This window comes from Tympanuchus pallidicinctus, unplaced genomic scaffold (genome assembly GCF_026119805.1).
Source record: "Tympanuchus pallidicinctus isolate F22 unplaced genomic scaffold, pur_lepc_1.0 scaffold3, whole genome shotgun sequence".
Taxonomy (NCBI): domain Eukaryota; kingdom Metazoa; phylum Chordata; class Aves; order Galliformes; family Phasianidae; genus Tympanuchus; species Tympanuchus pallidicinctus.
In genome coordinates this window covers 105,525,589-105,545,044 of record NW_026294747.1, presented here as the reverse complement: position 1 = coordinate 105,545,044, position 19,456 = coordinate 105,525,589, and the positions used below count along the sequence as shown (strand labels likewise).

Sequence of the window (19,456 nt, the reverse complement as noted above, 5' to 3'; positions counted from 1 at the left end):
GAATTTGAACAACTCCATGTAGACAAATTGTTTTCTAGACAGTGTATTTTTCAATTCCTCTTTAGCTTCTGGATCATTTGCTATGGGAAAAACTATACTCAGCTGATGGAGGTTTTTAATATTTTCAACAATTTGTTTTTGCCAACATAGGAAGGAGATGTAGCTGGAGTGTTAATGTAGCTGTTGTAATGCTGCACAGTAACAGTATTTTAATCGTTTGAATTTGTATTTAATGTTCTTATTTCCAGAGTCTGCCTGTGAAATGGTGGTGTGTATATGTAAAATATTATACATGGGAGTATTCCCAAGTAATTTATCAAGATAGGATTGTATTGGTCTTTCTGAGATTATTTAATTAACAGGAATTAGAAGTTTTCTATGCTCTGCTCTGCTGTAACTGTTCTCTAAAGAATAGCGTGGCAGAGTTGGGGCATTTCTAGTGCTGGTATTATTCTTTGCTAGTTCCCTTTAAGCTTTTCTTTAGCAGTGACATGGAAACATGGTGAAAGAGAAGCCAGAAAGGGAAGGAATAATGTGGCTTCTCACACTTTATCCCAATGTGTGTAACTTTTGCTGCAAAAGACAGTAAAGCTTAACACTTCCAGTATCCTGTATGTGCTCCTTCTAAACCTGAATTTGGTATCAAGGAAATGTTCCATTTGAGTCATTCGTTGTTTTTCTTTAGCAGTGGATATATAGGAGGAAAACTTGAGGAGCAAATGTTAAAATGACTGCTCAGTACAAATAAACTTTTTCAAGCCTTCATGATCCTGTAACCTACTGTCATGTACTAGTATAGCCTTGATGGATCTGTTGCATTTTTGATGCTAGTCTGATCTAATAAATATGTAATAAGGAGGGCGGAAGTCTGCATTTACCTGTAGGGCAATGTTTGAACGTGAAATCATGAACAAAATCTTCAGTTTCTGATCAGGTCAGAATTGTAACGTTTAAAACATGAGCAGAGTGCACACTGAATCCTCGATGTAAACTCATTCGCTCTTAGGATGGGCTGCTGCTGCTGTATTTAGTGTTGTAGACATGACCAAATTAAATCAAAGGGACAGAGAACACTTCTGTGCTGCTTTGTGATACATATTCTTGGCCTTTGGTCACTCAGTATATGAAGTTAGTAAGCTTATTTTTACAGGGAAGGAAAAAAAAGAAACCCAAGAAAATACCTGATTTGTTGCAGTCATTTTGAATTGAATTGAATTCCAAAAGAATTGGAATCCAACAGGCCTTCAGTGAGCTTGACTATCAGTAAATTCTTCATAAGGACACAGGTTGTTGTTGTTCTTCAATGCAAAGGAAAAAAGACATGATATTTAGATTTGTTTTTAGAAGTTACTTCCCATCAGGTTTTTCCTTGTAATGAAGAAACTCAGTTCAGGATGAAATTTTATTGATGTTCTCAGAGAGTGAAAGTTAATCTTAAGTGAGGCAAAAATAGTGTATCAGCCAAAAGGATGTCACTGAATTTTCAAATGAAATATTTCTGATATCTGCCGATATAAAGAGAATAATATTTGCCAGTATTTTTAGTCTATTTGGCTCTAAGATATTTAGATTATCTTCAAATATTGTGCACCCTGTGGGAAGTAAGAAGTTGCACGTGGTGTTATTGAACTATTTAGTTAAAATGCACTTTGAAAAGACGGCGCTCTTACAAAAAGCTCATCAGTTGAATGGTCTTTGCACTGTCTCTCTGATTTTTTAATCGGACTTGTTAGTTTCTTTCAAGTGATGTACAAGTAGAGAAGTGGCTAAAGATGAAAGAAACAAGAGCAAGGGGTGTAGCAGTAATAGTACTAGCTTTGTGGGGAAAAATCCTCCAGTTTAAAGCGTATCCACACCTACAGGTAGTTAGCTTGATTTAAAATCGGTTTTAGAAAGTAGATGCCAATTTCAAATTATGCTTAACCTGACCTTTCAAACAACGAGGGTTTCTAGCCTAGACTTTTTTGTGTCTAGTTCTATAAAATGGGGTACTGTTATCCTGAGTCTGTATAAACTACACAAACACGTTTTGGACCTTGGTGAATTCCTTGTTGGAGTTAGAAACTAACTGGATTGTTTATGGCTTTTTAAAACAAGCCTATCTTGTTGCAGAAAAGCCTCTGTATTGATAAATCTGTCACTTTAATGTCACTGAATTTTTCTTGGAAAAAAAAATAAGGATTAATACTGTTAAGAACATCTCTGAAGTTCTGACATTTCAATTCATTCTGTCCAGTTACAGGCTTTGTTTAATATTTTAATTCACATTTTAAATTGTGTTTTTGATCCTGCAATCTTCAGATTGCTTTCTTGCGGCTACTTTGAAGATGAGCTGTAGGTTTTTAAATCGTTTTGTTTAATCTCTGCATTATAGACTGTTAATTTACCATAAACTTTGTTTAGCATGTAGTAATGTTGTATAAATAAAACAAAATCATGATTGGAAGAGGAAACGGGCTGGGGGCTACCCATATCTTGTAACTTCCACTTGGTACTTCACCAAGTTTCAGGGTATCACAGTTATAAAATCATTTTTTAGAATAAGTAACCTTTTATTCCTATCAGGCTGTAAGGTGATCCTTAAAACCTAGAGGACTGAATAAGAGAATTAAGTAAGCATAACAGATAAAAATAGCTGATTGTGAGAGTCTTTATATTTCATTTGCTCTGTCACTCTATTGATCATGTTGGACAGTGGCAGCAATGTCAACTTTTTTAGATGAAGCAGAACAGTTAATCCTCTGCCTTCCCATGTAGAAAAAGCCACTTTGTTTCAGACATGGCATTTTATTATAAAAACAGACCTTACTTTCACTAAAAAGAGGAGGTTGGATTTGTACACAGTTCTATGGATTCATTGTCTTCTTCTGAACGTAATTCACATTGGTGATAAGCAAGCTGAGCCTGAATAATTCAGTGCCAAGGTTTTCCTGAGTGATTGGGGATTTTGAGGAGCACGGTTTCTTGTCTTTAAATACCATGTGTTTGGTAGAAAGGCCCTTGGCAGTTTTTTAAACTCAGTTCTCTTTGAGGTGCTTCACACGAGGAGCCAAAGGTGCCTTTTTTGTTTCAGACATACAAAACTTGTGTGATGATTGCTGTTACCAGTTTTATTTCCTGTCTGTTGGTCTTAGACCTGCCAAAGCAATGATGTTTGCTTCTGACTTCTGCACAGAAGCAAAGAGCTCAGATTTTGTCACCACTTGGTAATGCTGGGCATCCTCATGATAATTTCATCCTAAAAATCAATTCCAGAGATTTTAGGATTCTAGAGGGTTAAGCTAACTTGCGATAACACTTGAATTGATTTGGTCAGTAGCAAATATGGTAAATAAAGTATTAAATACTAATGGAATTGAAGTAAATCATGTATGGTTCTTATTGCAGTATTGGAGCAGAGATATTTTATTATCATTTGATTCATTTCTAGCTGCTAGTATAACTAACTGAAATCATAGAGTTGATCATTAAGTAAAAGCGAAGTATCTACTAGTATAGAGGAATATAACGACACTGAGGTCTTGAATGTTATTGACAAATCTAGGATTTGAGTACTATTTACAATACACAAAAACAATGTGCTGTCTCTGCTATATCCAACAGAAAAGCAAGCTTTTCCAGTTCAAGCTAGAAGAGGGGAGATTTGGATATAAGTTTTTTTTTTTAATGGTAAGGTTGGTGAAGCACTGGAACAGGTTGCCAGAGAGGTGGTGGGTGCCTCTGTCTCTGGAGACATTCCAGGGCTAGATGGGGCTCTGAGCAACCTGAGCTGGCTGTAGGTGTTTCTGTTGATTGCAGGGGAGTTGAACTGGATGATCTTTAAAGGTCCCTTCCAAATAATACAATTCTATGATTTGCTGGTTTCTACTGTGGAAGGAAACTTTTGCATTGTAAAAAGGAGAATGCTATTTTTCTCTTTTCAGTGCTCTGATTTTCTAGGCTTCTTCAGAAGTGCTCAAAGGCTCTGTATGCTGTTTAACTTGGCATGATAAATGTTTGTAGGGTTTATTTCAAGTAGTATTAAAGGCAAATGCTTGTATTCATAGTTTTTTTCATTAACGTGCTGCTTATTTCTAAGCAGTATCTGGAGATGCAGAATAACAGAGACTAACTTATTATTATAAAAAAAACCAAAAAAACCAAAAAAACAAAAATACAACCCATCGATTACTTATATTTAATTTTGCAACCTGAATTTTGGTGTTTTGTAGTCAGACATCTCTCCAAATATAAATTCACAAGTTTACTCACCAAATACTTTTGGGAATCAAACTTGCCAGAACTAGAATTTTCAGGTGTCTTGCAGTATCACTGTTGGTTTTTTTTAATTAAATATTTTTCAATGATAATTTTGTTCCCAGAATCATTGCAGTTTTTATTTTCCAGTGTGAACTGACAGTTTACTCTATAAAACTGAATGAAGAAGGCAAACAGCCTACTTTGTTCACAGCGCGTCATATTCATTTTGAATTCTGTAGTCAAATATTAGTAGATAAATTGATAATGCCTATTCATTGATATTCTCATGATCAGATAACTAGTCACAGATTAGATAATAGGATAGTTATGGATTTATCAATTAGTAGTCTGTATTCTGTTTCATCCTGTGTTCTTTGTATCTTCAATATCATGGAGTTAGGGAGGACAGAAGAAAATGTCCCAGTTCACAAGCTCCATCTCTGTGTTAGAAAAGGGTAATTTAAGGCCATTTGTAAATGCAGTTTATCACCTCGCAGTTCATGTTCGGGGGCTGTTCAGAACCTTTGCTCACTCTGTTGTCAGACTAAAAGGTCATAATTAATTTCTGATTTTTTATTTCTTGTTCCTAGAGCGTCTTTTATTTCACCAGGCACTAAGGATTGCTGTCCTAATTTCTGTTGGTAAAAATCATTCCATTCCATTTTAATCCTCTTAGCTAAGCAAGGTTGGTCCTCTGCTTTGTATTTCCATAAGTTAGATTATTCCTATTTTATCTTAGTAACTTTCAACTGGATTTTTCCAGGTTTATTTAATCTATGATGAGCATGGCAACAAGAATTGAACACAGATGTCTCGCTGGTGCCTTGTTCAATATAACTACTTTCTTGAGCGTTTTTTGGAACATTCACAGGTGGATTTCAGCAATGCATTCATCTTTTTCATGGTTGTTACACTGGAACCATTTTTTCTTTCTCTTGCCATCCTGTGACTACTTCAGCAGCTATTGTATCTTCTTTCATTTCTATGACATCGCTGTTTTTGATAATATCAATTCTTCTCCTAATATCAGAGCACTTGCAATTGGTATTGCAATCTTATCCTTCTGGACTGTGGCTTAGTTTGATGTTTTGTCTGTTAAACTGTTTTTAATACGTTTCTAAATTGACCAGTGCTGCAAACTAGTACACCACATTGCTGCTGTGAAGAATTACCTTATTGCTTTAACTGTGCCAGTTGATTCCCAATTACTATTCAGTTGTCTTCTGTCATCCACGGTATGTATGATATCTTATCTCTTATCAGTAGTTTTTGTTTCTGTATTCTTGTCCTTGTTCGTTCCTCCAAAGCAGTCATAGAATACTCACCTTGAAAATCTTGTGGTATGGTTGTATCACAGGACACATGAAAACATTCCTAAGTTATGAAAATGCAAGCAAAGTGTAAAGCCACAAACAGATTGCAGTTGAACTTGATGATCTTTAAGGTTTTTCCCAACCTGAGCAATTCTGTGATTCCATGATTTGCTGTTTTTTCAACTTCTGCCTCCAGGGAACGAGACCACACTCTTTCTTCAGTAGTAAGATCAAAATTTGTGTGTGCTTATATACATACATGCAACTGTACAGCATCTGTGTGTCTGCATACATCTTCCCTTTGGAGAATGTCCTCTGTGTGCTTCGGAAATATAGCAGTGTTTCAAATGAGAATAGGATAAATGCATCTGTCTGAACCTTTTAGATTTCTGAGTGCCAGAAGGGTTTGGTATCAAGATAGCAACAGTCAATTCTAGTCTTTCTGCTCCCACTATACACTGAAGAAAAGACAGTGACTACATAAAGACAATGTTGTGAACACTCTTACAAGCATGCTCTGGACTTCCCAGCTGTTTCAGCAGCTGTGTGAACATTCGCTTTCCAGAGCTCTCTTGGAATGTATTGTCAGATAGAAACCAGAACTGGCAGTAGAAATTAATTAGAATACTCATTAAGAATAAGAAAATAGGGGAAGTGTTTATCAAAGGCAACATAACCTATTTAATTTTTTTAATGAAAGTTAGTTTAAAAAACCCTCACAATTTTAAATATCCAGTAGCCTCCTCACCACTGTGCATTACTGAAACAATGAAATAAATAAAACCTCCATAGAAGTCTCAATGAAAACAAAATGTTTGATATAAAATGCTTTATATAGTCCACATGTGCATGCACATTTTCTTGTGACACAGAATAAATTTATGTATGTATTTAAAACAGACAAACCAAGCCAAAGCCAATAATGACAGAGCTCTCGCACGTTCACACTCTTGCTCCCAAAAAGGTAAATGCAAAATGTTGTCCCTGAAAGTGTGTGCAAGACAGTATGTCCTAAGACTTCTGCTGCTGTAGTATTTAAGCATTTTGAAGAAATAAACCAGTGCGGTTACACTAAATGGAAGCTGCAGTTAGCAGTACATTGAATGCAGGGAAGAGGCCACAAAATCCAATCAAAAACAAAATGCCAGGTGTTATGTCAGGCACCATGAAACCTAAAAATAGGATTATTTTTTTTGTTACAGTGTTTGTTAAGAGTTGATCTCCCCCTTGAAAACTTACTGTTGTAAAGTGATTTTTTTATGCTGTTACATGAAGGCAGATGAAAGTCCTCCAAATGCTACACAGCTCAGTGATAACTACCTCTCCCAGCACACACCAGAATACAGCATGTTTTTCAGCTGGTCTGTGCTCATTAAGTGAATAGGAAGTTGGAAGACAACAGATTTATGTGGCTGAAGCACAACTGGAATCATTCATCCTTTGTTCCTAGTGAGTAACAAATTACCTTTGATATACGTTGAATGGCCTTATACAGTTTAGTGTTATTGCATTCTTAGACCTGTACTATTAAGAGTACTACTGAATGTTAATTTTGATTGTGTTCTTGGCTGAATGTCCAATAATGCTTTTTTAATGAAAACAGCTGCTAGATCTGTGCTTAGCAATGTGTTTTCCCAGTGCCATTCATATTACTTGCATACCACATGCACTGAACCTCATTCTGGAATAATGGCCAGGACAAATCTGATGATTATAAACAGCATATTTTTCCTGTAAAAAGGTGGTACTGCCTCGAAGTACCCTGAACTTCCTTAGTCAAGATTTTATGGATTCAGATGTGTTCAAGATATTAGAACACGCTATGAGCTCAAGAAGAAGTCACACGTGGTTGTTGCATGTTATCTCTACATAGCTCTTAATGCAGATAGTAGCAATTGCAACACCAGTGCAACATACTACAAGACAAACGATAGAATTTATGAACTAGGTCTTTAAGAAACATTTCAGTAAAACAAGGGTAAAGCTGAACACCAGCCCAGTGTGTTTCTCTGTACTGTCATTGAAAATATATTTGGTGATCTATGGTGACCTTGGATTGCATACTCCGTTACTATGATTTTTCATTAATTTATTACTTTGGTGGAATGCAAGACAGAAATACTTTCCATCGTTATATTGATGCTGGTTAAGTCAACCCAGGCACAAAGAGCAACAATAGAGTTTTGTGACTAAACAATTGTAGCCACACTATTGGATTTAAATGCTTTGTCCTGAAATCTGTAGCTGATTTAATAGTGAGTCTACATTTTGCTAGCAAATGCTTGAACTGAATCAGAGTTGTTTCTGCACTGTGAAGTGCAACTGTGCATTCATTATCAGTGAGACACATGTAAAAAAAAAATAAAATCTTTCCTCTCCTTTCTATTTCTTTACTTTTTCTCCTTCCAGATTGAGTATATTTCACTGAATCATGTGAATGAATATTCCCTGGATCTTATAGTCTCAAATACGTAACTATTGCTTCTATAGATGGTATTGTTCTATCTTACTTCTGGGAAGCAGCAGTACAACTACCTAGGTACAAAGCTTGCAGCAGTGTTTACCTAAACCAAATGACTACTTTCTGATGAGCAGATCCCCACTCCCCACTAAATTTACAGGACTGAAATAAATGTTGTTAGTTTTTTAGAGCAAAGAATCTATAATGCTTTAGGTTGCATTTTTAGTGTACACGTCCTCAAGAGAATCAACAGAGTCTGATTTTACTTGCAGTTTTGGAATCTCTGTGAACTTATGTTTGTGTTTAGATTATCTCTGTTGTTGCAAAGGCCTGCACATAAAAGAAAGACCTGCTAATGACTGAGCTTCTGAGCTGTCTGCTCGCATTTTGAATCTCTTACTGTTGAAGCATTTTTTTCTTCTTTCTGTAGCCTCCTGTGGAAGAGTTAATTTCAGAGGAAAATGGAAACTTTATGAATAGTTTAGTTTGTGATTGTGAAGAGAAAGAGGAAGCTCAAATGGTCTTACCCTCAAAGTACCTTTTCATTCTTTAGATGTATACTACTTCTGTTTTCCTGTTTTTAAGCTTTTGGAGCCATATTAAAATGTGTAAAAACATGATGATAGGAACCTGTAGGAAAACTGGGTTTTTTTTTCAGTATGCATTATGTTTATGTTTCCTTTGGGTGTGGGTGTCTTTTTCCAACTTAAGAACCAAACGTGTCACAAAAACAGACGTAGAGAAAATAAACAAGAGAAGTTTCATTTCCTTTGGTGAACAAAGTTCATAATTCACTTCGGAGTAATTTTATGCAAGTTGTACCTTATCAAACAGTTCTGCTGACCACAGCTTTCTTCTTGGATTTATCACAACTGATAAAAGATCTGTTATGTCAGAGAAGAATTTAGCTACACAGAAAAGAGGGAAAGAGTGGGTCAAATGTAATATTGTATTCTAGATGTTATTCCTGCCAACAATTAATGGGGAAATTCATATTATGAGGCACTGTTTACAGACTGACATCTGGAGAGCTTCTTAACTTGGATCATTTCCAGCCTGTAGATTTATGTACTATTCTCGCTTCCCCCCACCTTTTCCTTAAATATTTCACTTTTCTACTTTGTACCGTTCACTTAATTATCAATGAACGTGAAAAATTCTGCTGCTGTGACTTCTAGGACTCCAGATAGATCAAAATGCTTGCTAAAATAGGTATTCTGTGGCTGCCTTTGGAAATGCATGCAAAGATATACAAGAATTCAGACTGATTTCTTTGACTTGAAGTAAAGATTTTGTTGGCCTCTGACCAAAGAAAGCAGGATAGATAACTGCAGTAGAACCCCTGCACAATGTAGTTCAAAAGAGCTTAGAGTCCTCATGGGCAAGATTTTTTTCAAGCTACTGGTACCTGTCTTTCTGAGTATTTTTGCTAAATTTTGGTCTACAGTGGTGTAAAGATTATATTTGCTAGATGCAATCTAGCAAAGATCTATTTGTACTTCATACAGTTTCCTATCTATCTGAGTGAAATTTTAATACTTTCTCTTGATTTTATTTCTCTAGAATGACAATTGCCTTATTATGGTCCTCACTTTTTCCTGTGGAGAATCGTAGCATGTTGTCAAGTGTATCCATTTTTATCATGAGGGTGGGTACCTGTGCCAAGTGGATCAAGAAAATTGAAATTGCCATGAGTTCCATTGGAAGAAGCAGACACAACTTAGTTTGTTTTTTTCTGCAGGTTGATGTGAATGAGGGTTCAGTCATTTTACCTAGCCTTGGGTATGGAAACAGTCTGAGGGATATAGTTCAGCAGATGCCACTAGTTCCTTCAGTTATAAACTAATATTGGAAGAGAAGGACATCAAAAGCAGTAGCATGGTGACCATGGTCATGTAAGCTTCATTGCCACAAAAGGTCACCACCTATTTCTTTCATTTAAATAATTATTGGAGTAAGAATCCTGGATGAAGTGCAGGCCCCTCGAACACTGTCCTCAGCACAATGAATAGATTTCTGAAGCAATGGTGTGTATAAGACAAATCATATATGAAAGTTATCAGTATCCTTGTAGAAATATGAAATAATTACTACTCATAATACTGAAAATTGTGATGTTACTGTTGTTCTGTGTGCTCTGCTTGGACTTTTCTTTATATGTAAAATCATATGTGGATTGGTAACGTTTGAATCCCGACTATTTTCTGTCAAGAAATGAAAGCTATGGATAAGGTGAATTTTGCTTTTAATTTTAGTACGTTCTGATAGTATCTGTTGACAAGGAAATTTTAACAAATTTAAGTAGTGTTATACCTAAGGGCAAATAGACCTTTTCCAACTCTTGTTCAGTTACTATCACTGTTGATGACTAATGAAATACTTTGGCATCAAAAGTTGTCAGTTCTCAAGGCCATGTAAGTTACAGAATTTCAGACTTCAGGAGACTTTAAAAGTCTATTTCCATGTAGAAATCCAATAGACACCAACTAACTGAATGAATTTTCACTCATAATGTTAAAAGTTTTATAAAATCTTTTAAAATGTGTTTTGCCATTCTTAATAGTTCCCTTGTGGAAGAGACCTTAATTTTGTATCCCGTGTTTACAGATTTCTGTTTAACGGGGTAGATTTTATCTGGAGAATGAAAAATACTTAAATACTTTCAATTTAATCAAATCTGAGTTTACAGTTTAGTCATAATTTGCAAATGGGAACAGAAGTATTAATTTACCGATGTTCGTTTTCATTTAGGATGTAGATAGGTTTATATTTTATGCTGTGCCCCACTGCTGTGGTATTTTAACACGGCAACATTTTTCTCTTTTCCCATTTTCTCCTTTAGCTTCATAGCAGGAACCCTAAATAGCTGAAGCTATCATGGGTAATGTACACTGTTGATACATTAACACCTAACCGTCCTTTCGAACAGAAAAGATTGGCTTGCTCTAGTTCAAATGCAAATCCATAACGTGTCCTACACTTTCTGTCAGGGTGTATCTGGAATACAGTAGCTTATGTCTTCCTTGGCAATAAAGGATGCTGTGTCAGTTCTTCAGTAGGTAGGAATGAGTTCCTTCACAGTATTCAGTGGAGCTGCCATGCTCTACCCTAGCTAGACACATTTCTGCAGGACTTTGTGTGTTGCCAGTGCTTCTGAAACTACTTGGGTAGCTGCACCTCTCCTTCTTGAGGGTGCAGTGTTATTTTTCACAGTCGTTTTCTTAGGTTATTAGGTTATTTATTTATGTATTTATTTAAGGAGAGAACAACCGTGATACGCTGTTTGTAAATGTGTGCTTTCAGAAGGCAGTAAATAGGTACATGCATTTGTGCACCTGTTAGTAGTGGTTCTTTGAAAGAGGTGCAAACGTATGTCCTGGAGCAACAAAATATTTAAGTAAGAGCTAAATTTGAAAGCAGGTGACCATTTGTCTAGGATCATTGATAGAGCATCTACTGTACTGGATTTTAGTTTGGGTGTTAGTTTGAAACTGCTGGGCAGAGGTTTGGGCTTCAACAAGAACTGCCCAGAATAGCTGAAGGTAAAATATAGAAATATTAATCACATGAGAAAAAGTGGCATTCAAGCAGGGCTGAAAAAGTAATACTTCAAAATGCTCCTCCCTGCTGTGAGATCTTAAAAGGTCACAATTGTGACAAGCTTAACATGCAGAATGAATCAGCGAAGGATTTGTTGTAAGGCTGTGGCTTTTGCTGTGGAACATCAATATGTTCTTCAAAGTCTTGATCACAGCCTTTTGGAAATATAAAATCATTATTCTGCTCCATTGAAAGCTACCACAGCTGCCTTCAGGTATTATTACTAGTAGATTGTCCCCCTTTTCATATTTTAAACATAAGCATTTAAAGTCATTGTGCTCTCTGAAGAACTACTAAGAAAAGCAATATTGCAAAATTCAAATAATCCATTATGTCCTGCATCCTAAGATCACTAACGAGGAAGGCACTGAAGTGTAATCATACAGTGGAAGTGTCCCTGTTTTCCTCTCTCTAGCATGAGGTAATTAAAAATACTTTATTTAAAAAACCCATCCAAAAAAATATCATGGTATGTAATTCTCTGTGGCAAGCTAACAATCTTTATAAGGTTTGTTGACTTTGTAAAGTTATTTCACTCACATAAAATTACTTGTATTACAGGTCTAGCTCCCCATAGTCTGATCTTTAACGTGAACCATATTATTTCCAGCTTTTATGTGGAACCAGTTTTAAGTAATCTGTAGGCTTAATCCGTTCAAACTGTTTTTTTAAACTAACATAAGCGGTAGAGAGAAGTCATTAAGGCATAAGCAGCGTTCTGAACAATGGCAGTGGTTTTCTTTCACCTCACAGAACTTTCTTTTTTCTTTTTAAAGTTAAGGTTCTTTCAGTTCTTGGGATCTCACGTCAGTTAATTTATCACCTCTTTTCCTTAAGTGTGCACTGGTGAGTTTGTTTCATTATGAAAAACACCACATGAAGGTCCTTCCCTTTTCTCCTAGGTGGCTGTGCTACAATCCCAGAGTCTGACTTAGAGGAACGCGCAGTTGTACCGGGCTCCACAGCAGTGTTCTCCCATCACAAGCACACTGCAAAGCAGAAATCCAACCCTGGTAAGAAAAGAGAAATTACTTTGTTTTGCTCAGAGATAAGTAGCTTGTCTTTTCCGTGTTTGTGGATCCGTAAAACTAGTGACATATATTCCAGGATTTGTTGGCATAACTGTCAAATTTTCTGTTTAATAGTGCAACATATAGGATCCTGAATTTGTTCAATTACAATTAAGAGTCAGTGAATTGCAGAAATCAATCTTTGAGTTAAATAGCTTCACAGTTGAGAAGTTTTATGCCACATACTACTTGAGATTCTTTATGATTTTGTTCATAACCTTTTTGAGAGAGGCAAAATGAAACCGAGGTCATTTTGGTGTAATAAAGGATTTTTTTTTTTCTGCAGTATGGTGGTTAGACTTTATGCCAGCTGATTAAAACATAGTCATTACTTATCTTTTGTGGGAAGACTTCCTAGAATTTCAGAAAAATATTATTGGATATAATAAAATTATAATGGCTATAAAATATGCTGCATATGGTGATGACACATTTTCTGGAAAGACTTCATGCTGCCGGGAACTGTGATATAGTGTTAACATATTTTAAGAGCAGAACTGTAAAGTAAGGCATTGCAGTTTAATAAAGTGCCTGCTAAGCTCTCAGCCTTAGACTACAGCGATTTCCCATACTGTTTACTAAGTTGTACCTTCTCTTTTTTCCCCTTGCTGTATATCTTCCTGATTTTCCCTGTGATATTTGATTTTAAATGCATTTCAGTGTTAATTGCAAATCAGTTATGTTCAGTAGAAGTGTCTGTTGAAGTCAAGAATAGGAAAAAATGTAGAGGTTGTACGTATCAATATTCAGAAACAGATTACTGGAATTTCCCCACGCATCTTCAGAAAACAACTATTTGTTTGTAGTGCATCCAACTTCTTGTTTACCTGGCTAACTCTTGCACGTGAGTGCAAGATAGGGATGTAACTGAAACACAGAGCTTAATGTGATAGCAGAGTTTACCTGAGCAACGGGTGAAAGATGCCTTCTGCAGCAACATATGAAGGCTGCTCTGAAAATGACACCTTCTGTTTTATTATGTTGGCCCACAAAACCAGAGCCAGATTTTGATGGTATGGGAGTAGAGATTGAACCTACCCACCAATAACCTGTTACATGTTGTTGCTGTGTGAAAGATGGCAGTAGAGGGGTGGACTAAACGGGGTCTATGAAACAAGTGCATGCCATTAATTTCTCCACGTGGAAAAAAATTTGTACCCGTTGACATTCGTTGATGCTTGCTTGAATATTTGTGAAGACCAGTCAGTGGATGTGGGCACTGTGTGGGTGATGCATTTCAGCAGTGGTGACAGCAATGGTGGGTCTAGATAGGGACAGTGGTGCAGATTTTGACATGCACGCTACACAGGCTCTTTGTTCATGGCTGGCAAAAATGCATAGCTAGTGGTGGTGACTGTGTTGAAAAACAGTATTTTGTAGCTGAGAATTTACTCTGTGGAATAGTATTATTGTGCTCTTTGCTGTATTGCCATGATAGTAAATAGGAGGCATTACTTTCAGTTGATATTCCATAAAGTAACTTAAAACTCCAGAATCTGGTCACTAAAACAAGCTGACACATCCAATGAAGGCCTAGAACTCTGACTTCTCCAGAGTGCTAATTACTTGCAGTCCACCTGGATTTCAGGTCAGAAGAAGCTGTCTAAGTTGAAATGCGCATTGCTTAACCTTTGCCACATATATTAAGTACTGTCCTAGTAATGGAGAAGTGTATCAACTTCATTATATAGGAGGCAGTCCTGATAAAATCCTGATTTGAGGCAGCTACACTAAAAAATCAGGCGCATTTGGCAGGCATTCCCTCTTCTTTGTCTGATGCTCCAGTTTTTCTGATCAAGCGTGTGAGGCAGTAATTTAGAGACTGTTTCTGTGTTCTTCAGGAGATAGCATTCTGTGCTGAAATAACCTCATTGCTAATAAAGCATCATGAAGGGAAAAGGGTAGAAATGTATTAATGAACTCCAGAAACAGTGGCATGTTGACCTGTGTATCCCACTGTAGAACTTAGCCTGTGATTTACAGAAAAAAAAAAGAGACTTCCATCACACAACTGACTGTTGTTGCTTTGTAACTTCCTGTAAAAGGCAGAATGAAAATTTTGGAAGCTTTAAACAAGTCTTTAGGTTTACAGCCTTGTGCTGTACCAATGAATTCAATTCATTCACAGTAAGAATGACTGCCATCTGCCAGTTAGTGCTGCGATGTAGAGGGAACCTAGAATATTTGCCACTGAGCTGTCTGGAAATTCTAATTGCTACAAGTGTAAGAGCCAAGGGAGCTACTTAAACCATAAGGTAACATTAGGCATGAAATCACAGTATTGCAGTGTTTTTCTATACATGATATTTTTGGCCTGAGCTCTTGCTCAGGCACCAGAGACTGCAGCATGGTGAATATTCTATGCCCTCAAAGGATATTTGTTATCTTCTGTATGTATGACTTTTCATTTCATTTAGCTATGCTCAACCAATAAGAGAAAAAGAAGGAGAGAAAGTAAAGTAAAAATTCTTTTTCTTGGTAGATCTTTCATTTTCTGAGGGAGGCGGTTATAAGCTGAGAAGTTTTGTTTTCTTCTTGTAGATGGTATTTAATTATTTGTACAAGGGTAGTTCTATTGCAGTGCAAAATTGATGCTGGCCAGGCTCCTGTACTTACCTAATGCACTTCATGGGGCTGTGTCAGTTCAGCTGATATGCTTTTTGTGAACCTGGACACAGTGGTGGAGACAGTGTGGCTGTATTTGCTGTCAGGTGATGGAGGTCTCCTGAGTGGACGCACAGACCCTTGTGGTGCCTTGAAGCTGAGAGAAGGAGAAGGCTGTGGAACATGGCATTCTTTAGTCTGGAAAAGAGGAGGCTCAAGGGAGACTTCATCACTTTCTACAGGTACCTGAAATGAGGTTGTAGAGAGCTGGAGGTTGGCTTATTCTCCCAGGTAATCAGCGATAAGTTGAGAGGAAATGGCCTCAAGCTGTGCTAGGGCAGGTTCAGGTTGGATATTAGTAAAATCTTCTCAGAAAGAGTGGTCATGCATTGGAGTGGGCTGCCCAGGGAAGTGGTGGAGTCACTGTCCCTGGAGGTATTCAAGAAATGTGTAAATGTGGTACTTAGGGATGTGGTTTAGTGGGCAATATTGTTGGTAGGTGGACAGTTGGACTAGATGACCTTAAAGATCTTTTCCAATCTCTATGATTCTGTGATTTGATACTACTGAGTAGGAAATATGAAAAGAAATCTCTCTAGCAATACATATGCGTTCATAGATGAAGATGTAAATCAAAGGAATAAAATGAGTCCATCAAGTTGGAGTATTCCTATGAATTCTTTTGGTCACTGGAGAACATCATTGCTCAAGCTGGTAGACTATCATCCATCTCACACTAGTGGGAAGTGTAGTTATGTACTCGCTCCATCTGGTGCCGGACCAAATCTTAGCAGCACAACTTTGTACAGGTTAAAATCTATTAACACTTATACAAAATGTAGGGCAAAAGAGTAGTGTAGCTGCCTCGGTAGGAACACCTATATTTTATCATGAGAAAAAAGGATGAACTCTGATTTCTCCCACTGATACACTGTGCTAGATTACAACAAAACTGAAGCAGTTTTCAGTAGCAATAGAAAAGCAAAGCGGAACAACGTGTCTTATCTACTGAAAAGAAATGTAATGCTTGAATTGCAAATTGTCTCACCAGGCAATATTGAGGTTCCTCATTGAGAAAGTAACAAGAATGCTCTCCGAGGAGCTGTACTGCAACTTCCCAGCTTGTAGTTAAATAGAAAAGTGCTGTTGAGGAGGTTGGAACACAGAGGACAAATGTCAAGAGGAAATGTCAACAAGAAGAGGAGTCCCAAATTCAGTACCAGGCTGAGATCTCTTTCAATGTATTTGCAGTATTACTGCTGCGATGACTGCTTGCGTGGACAATTTTTCAGTTGGCCTTGAAGTGGCTAACTCCATTAGAGCTAGCAAGCTACCTGTGATAGAATGGCACGGAACCCTGGCAGCTGAACTTGCCAAAATTCTTAATAAATACCATTTGGTTTACATTGAATTCGCCTATTGTCGCTAATAAATATCTCATCTTGCTGATCTCTTGCCATTGAGATGTGTGTTGATGTACAGAGGGGGGTGGCAGTCAGTGCGTTATATAGCATGCATCTGAGAATTTTAAAAAAACCTTCTGAATTTCATGAACAATTGAAATGAACAAGACTTAGGAAAGAGGTTGCCACCTTATATATGTTGTGTGAACTATGCAAAGAACTCTAGAAACTAAGACCTGAAAGACTGTGCTGTGCTATGAGGACATATGCTATAGGGTTGCATCCAGCCACCTGAATGCTATCTAGTGCAAAATATTACATTAAGACTTTCCATGGAGCTTCTAAATGTGTCAGTGAAACTTTAGCCTTAGTTGGAATGACTACTTTGAACAGCAGAAAATGAAGTCTAATAGTCATGCTGCAAGTCTGTGCAAGGGCAGAAAGAACAATTCTAGGCCAATCAGATTATCTTTAGAGAAGGAATTAATGGTTGTATGGTATTTTCTTTTTTAGAACTGAAGTAGTTCATGCTAATTTTTTTCGCCTAATCCAAGTATGTTGTGATTCCATAGTAAAGCATAAGGTGAAGTTCATAATGTTTGGAAATGAATGCAACTAGTGCAGTTGTGCAAGTACTTTCTTACCAGGAACTTTTGCTTTGAGTGACTACAAAAATGCTTCTGTGAACATTCTCCATCCCAGTGAACAAAAATTAATTCCTCATCCTGCTTACCCCCTCAAGTCACTGGGTCTGCGTGAATTAGACTTGGAGGGTAACCTTAGCATGATAAATCCATTCGTGTGAACATTGGTCTTGATGTTTTGGTTTGAGTGAGAACAGAATAGCATAGGTTTCATCTTGGACTGCAGAAGTCTGGTAGAGAATTTGAATGTGATTTGAAGTTCTGAGCCCACTTTGAAGTCTCTGTTGCAACATCATTACTTTTTCCATGAGCTCGCAGATACAATTCCAATACAGATATGCTGACCTCTCTTGCAATCACAAGTACAAATACATGGAATGTAGACTCATGCAGATGCCATAGACTTCCTTTCTGTTTGTTATACTTTATCTGTTGTCTTCCACTTTCTTCTTTTCAAGTTTTGGTTTTCTTACTAGAGTTGAAGTCTAATTGAGAGAATGAGTGGTTTGGTTTCAAGAAAATTTGTGTGTGTGTGTGTGTTCTAGTAGGTAACTGTTGAGTAGAATTCTTAAGATCTCCAATCTGAAGTTCTTAAATATTTCTGACAAAGTGAGCTGGAAATGTGGTTTGTAGGAAATAGCTATAAAGAAGCTCTTGTATATGCTAACTTTTAGATACTCTCTGTATTGAATATAATGAATACCTTTAAAATAACTTTTCTCTGAACAATTAAACTGTTAGATGACGTCAAAAGAAATAAGCTTAACTGTATTTATTAGGATGTATCCCTTAAAGTATGCTTAAAATACTTTAAATTCTTCATATGCTACTGCTGCATGCTAACTACAATGAAAGAATTACCTAGGCTGTATTTTTTAACCTATATTCCTATTCAGTATTTTAGATATAAAAGGTCTGTTTGTTCTTTCATAAGTAAGGAGTTATGAGCCATATTATATCATGAGTACCTCCAAGAAACTATTGGAAAACAAGATGAAAAATTACTGTGAATCAGAGAATGGTTGGGCTGAAAAATGCATCTTTGCCTTTGCTTCTTTATTTGTTTTTGGTGGACCAATAGTGCAGATCACTTCACAATTAACTTAGTTGCTCAGGGTTTTACAACACTGGGAGACAGTTTTGTCAAGTCTCGTGTCGTGCGGCTGTAGGAATTTTCACAACATGGAAGACTTGATTTTCCTGGCAGAATTTTTTCACCGTAAGCCAGTAAATCTATCTCATAAATGATCCATCTAAAGAAAGAGAATCTTAAAGATTTCAGGGAAATACATGCCTGACTTCACTGTAACAACTCAGAATAACCTTTGTGTCTTTTTGAGAGACAAACAGAGATGATGGGCTGGTGTTTACATTATTGCTTAAGTACAAATATTTCAGAGAAGCTATTAGTCAGACCAGAGCTTTAGCATTTGCACTCGCTACTGTTCTACCACTGTTTTTAGTTAAATTCTTTGTATTTTTGTGTCATGTAAATTTTTAGATTACTTGAATATTACATTTCAAAATTCTCATCTTGTATGATTAGCTTTAGTAAATTTAGTCTCAGAGTTAAATACTTATTGCCTCTAAGACAAAAACAAAACATCCCAGCATTTATAATTATATAATGTAATGGAATTTAGCTATCTAATTTGAAGAAACTGGATTATTACTTGAGATAAAATACACAGACAGCTGTACAAAAATGATTGCAAACTTCAGTTATAAATTCTAGTAAAATCATATTTTGAACTGAATTTTGAAAACATCCTCCAAAGTTGCACCCAGACGTTGAACAGTTGCACATCTTTTCCTACAAGCTTTACTGATGGTGTTTTACGTGTTATTTTATGTTACTTTGTCTGCAGAATTGCATGATAGTGTCCATGTTGATGTGGTGGGTGCAGTTTAAGAGGATTTTACAACTTCAGCTTTCTAATCAAAGGTTACTGCCCTTAATATGCCTAGGTAATTTCAGGAGCCATTACAGGATTCCAGCCCAAGAGATACTTAGTTACTGCAACCTTATGTAAGCAATTCTTCTTAGTAAAGAAAATAGAAACCATTTTTATTTAAGGTGTCTAATGACTTATTTAAATTTAGGTACACACTTAATATTTTC

The 19,456-nt window shown here is 36.6% G+C and overlaps 1 protein-coding gene across 4 annotated transcripts in view; it reads left to right on the top strand.

The window, feature by feature from the left end:
- The window catches only part of BBS9 (Bardet-Biedl syndrome 9), a 271,996-nt gene that overhangs the window by 149,884 nt on the left and 102,656 nt on the right, over positions 1-19,456 (top strand). For 3 of the 4 annotated variants that reach the window (XM_052692633.1, XM_052692631.1, XM_052692632.1), the window contains one exon: positions 12,516-12,626. The exons of the other annotated variant lie outside the window; for it this stretch is intronic. In XM_052692633.1, the coding sequence (XP_052548593.1) occupies positions 12,516-12,626 (111 nt within the window). The remainder of the gene's footprint in view (positions 1-12,515; positions 12,627-19,456) is intronic. 4 annotated transcript variants of the gene reach the window in all.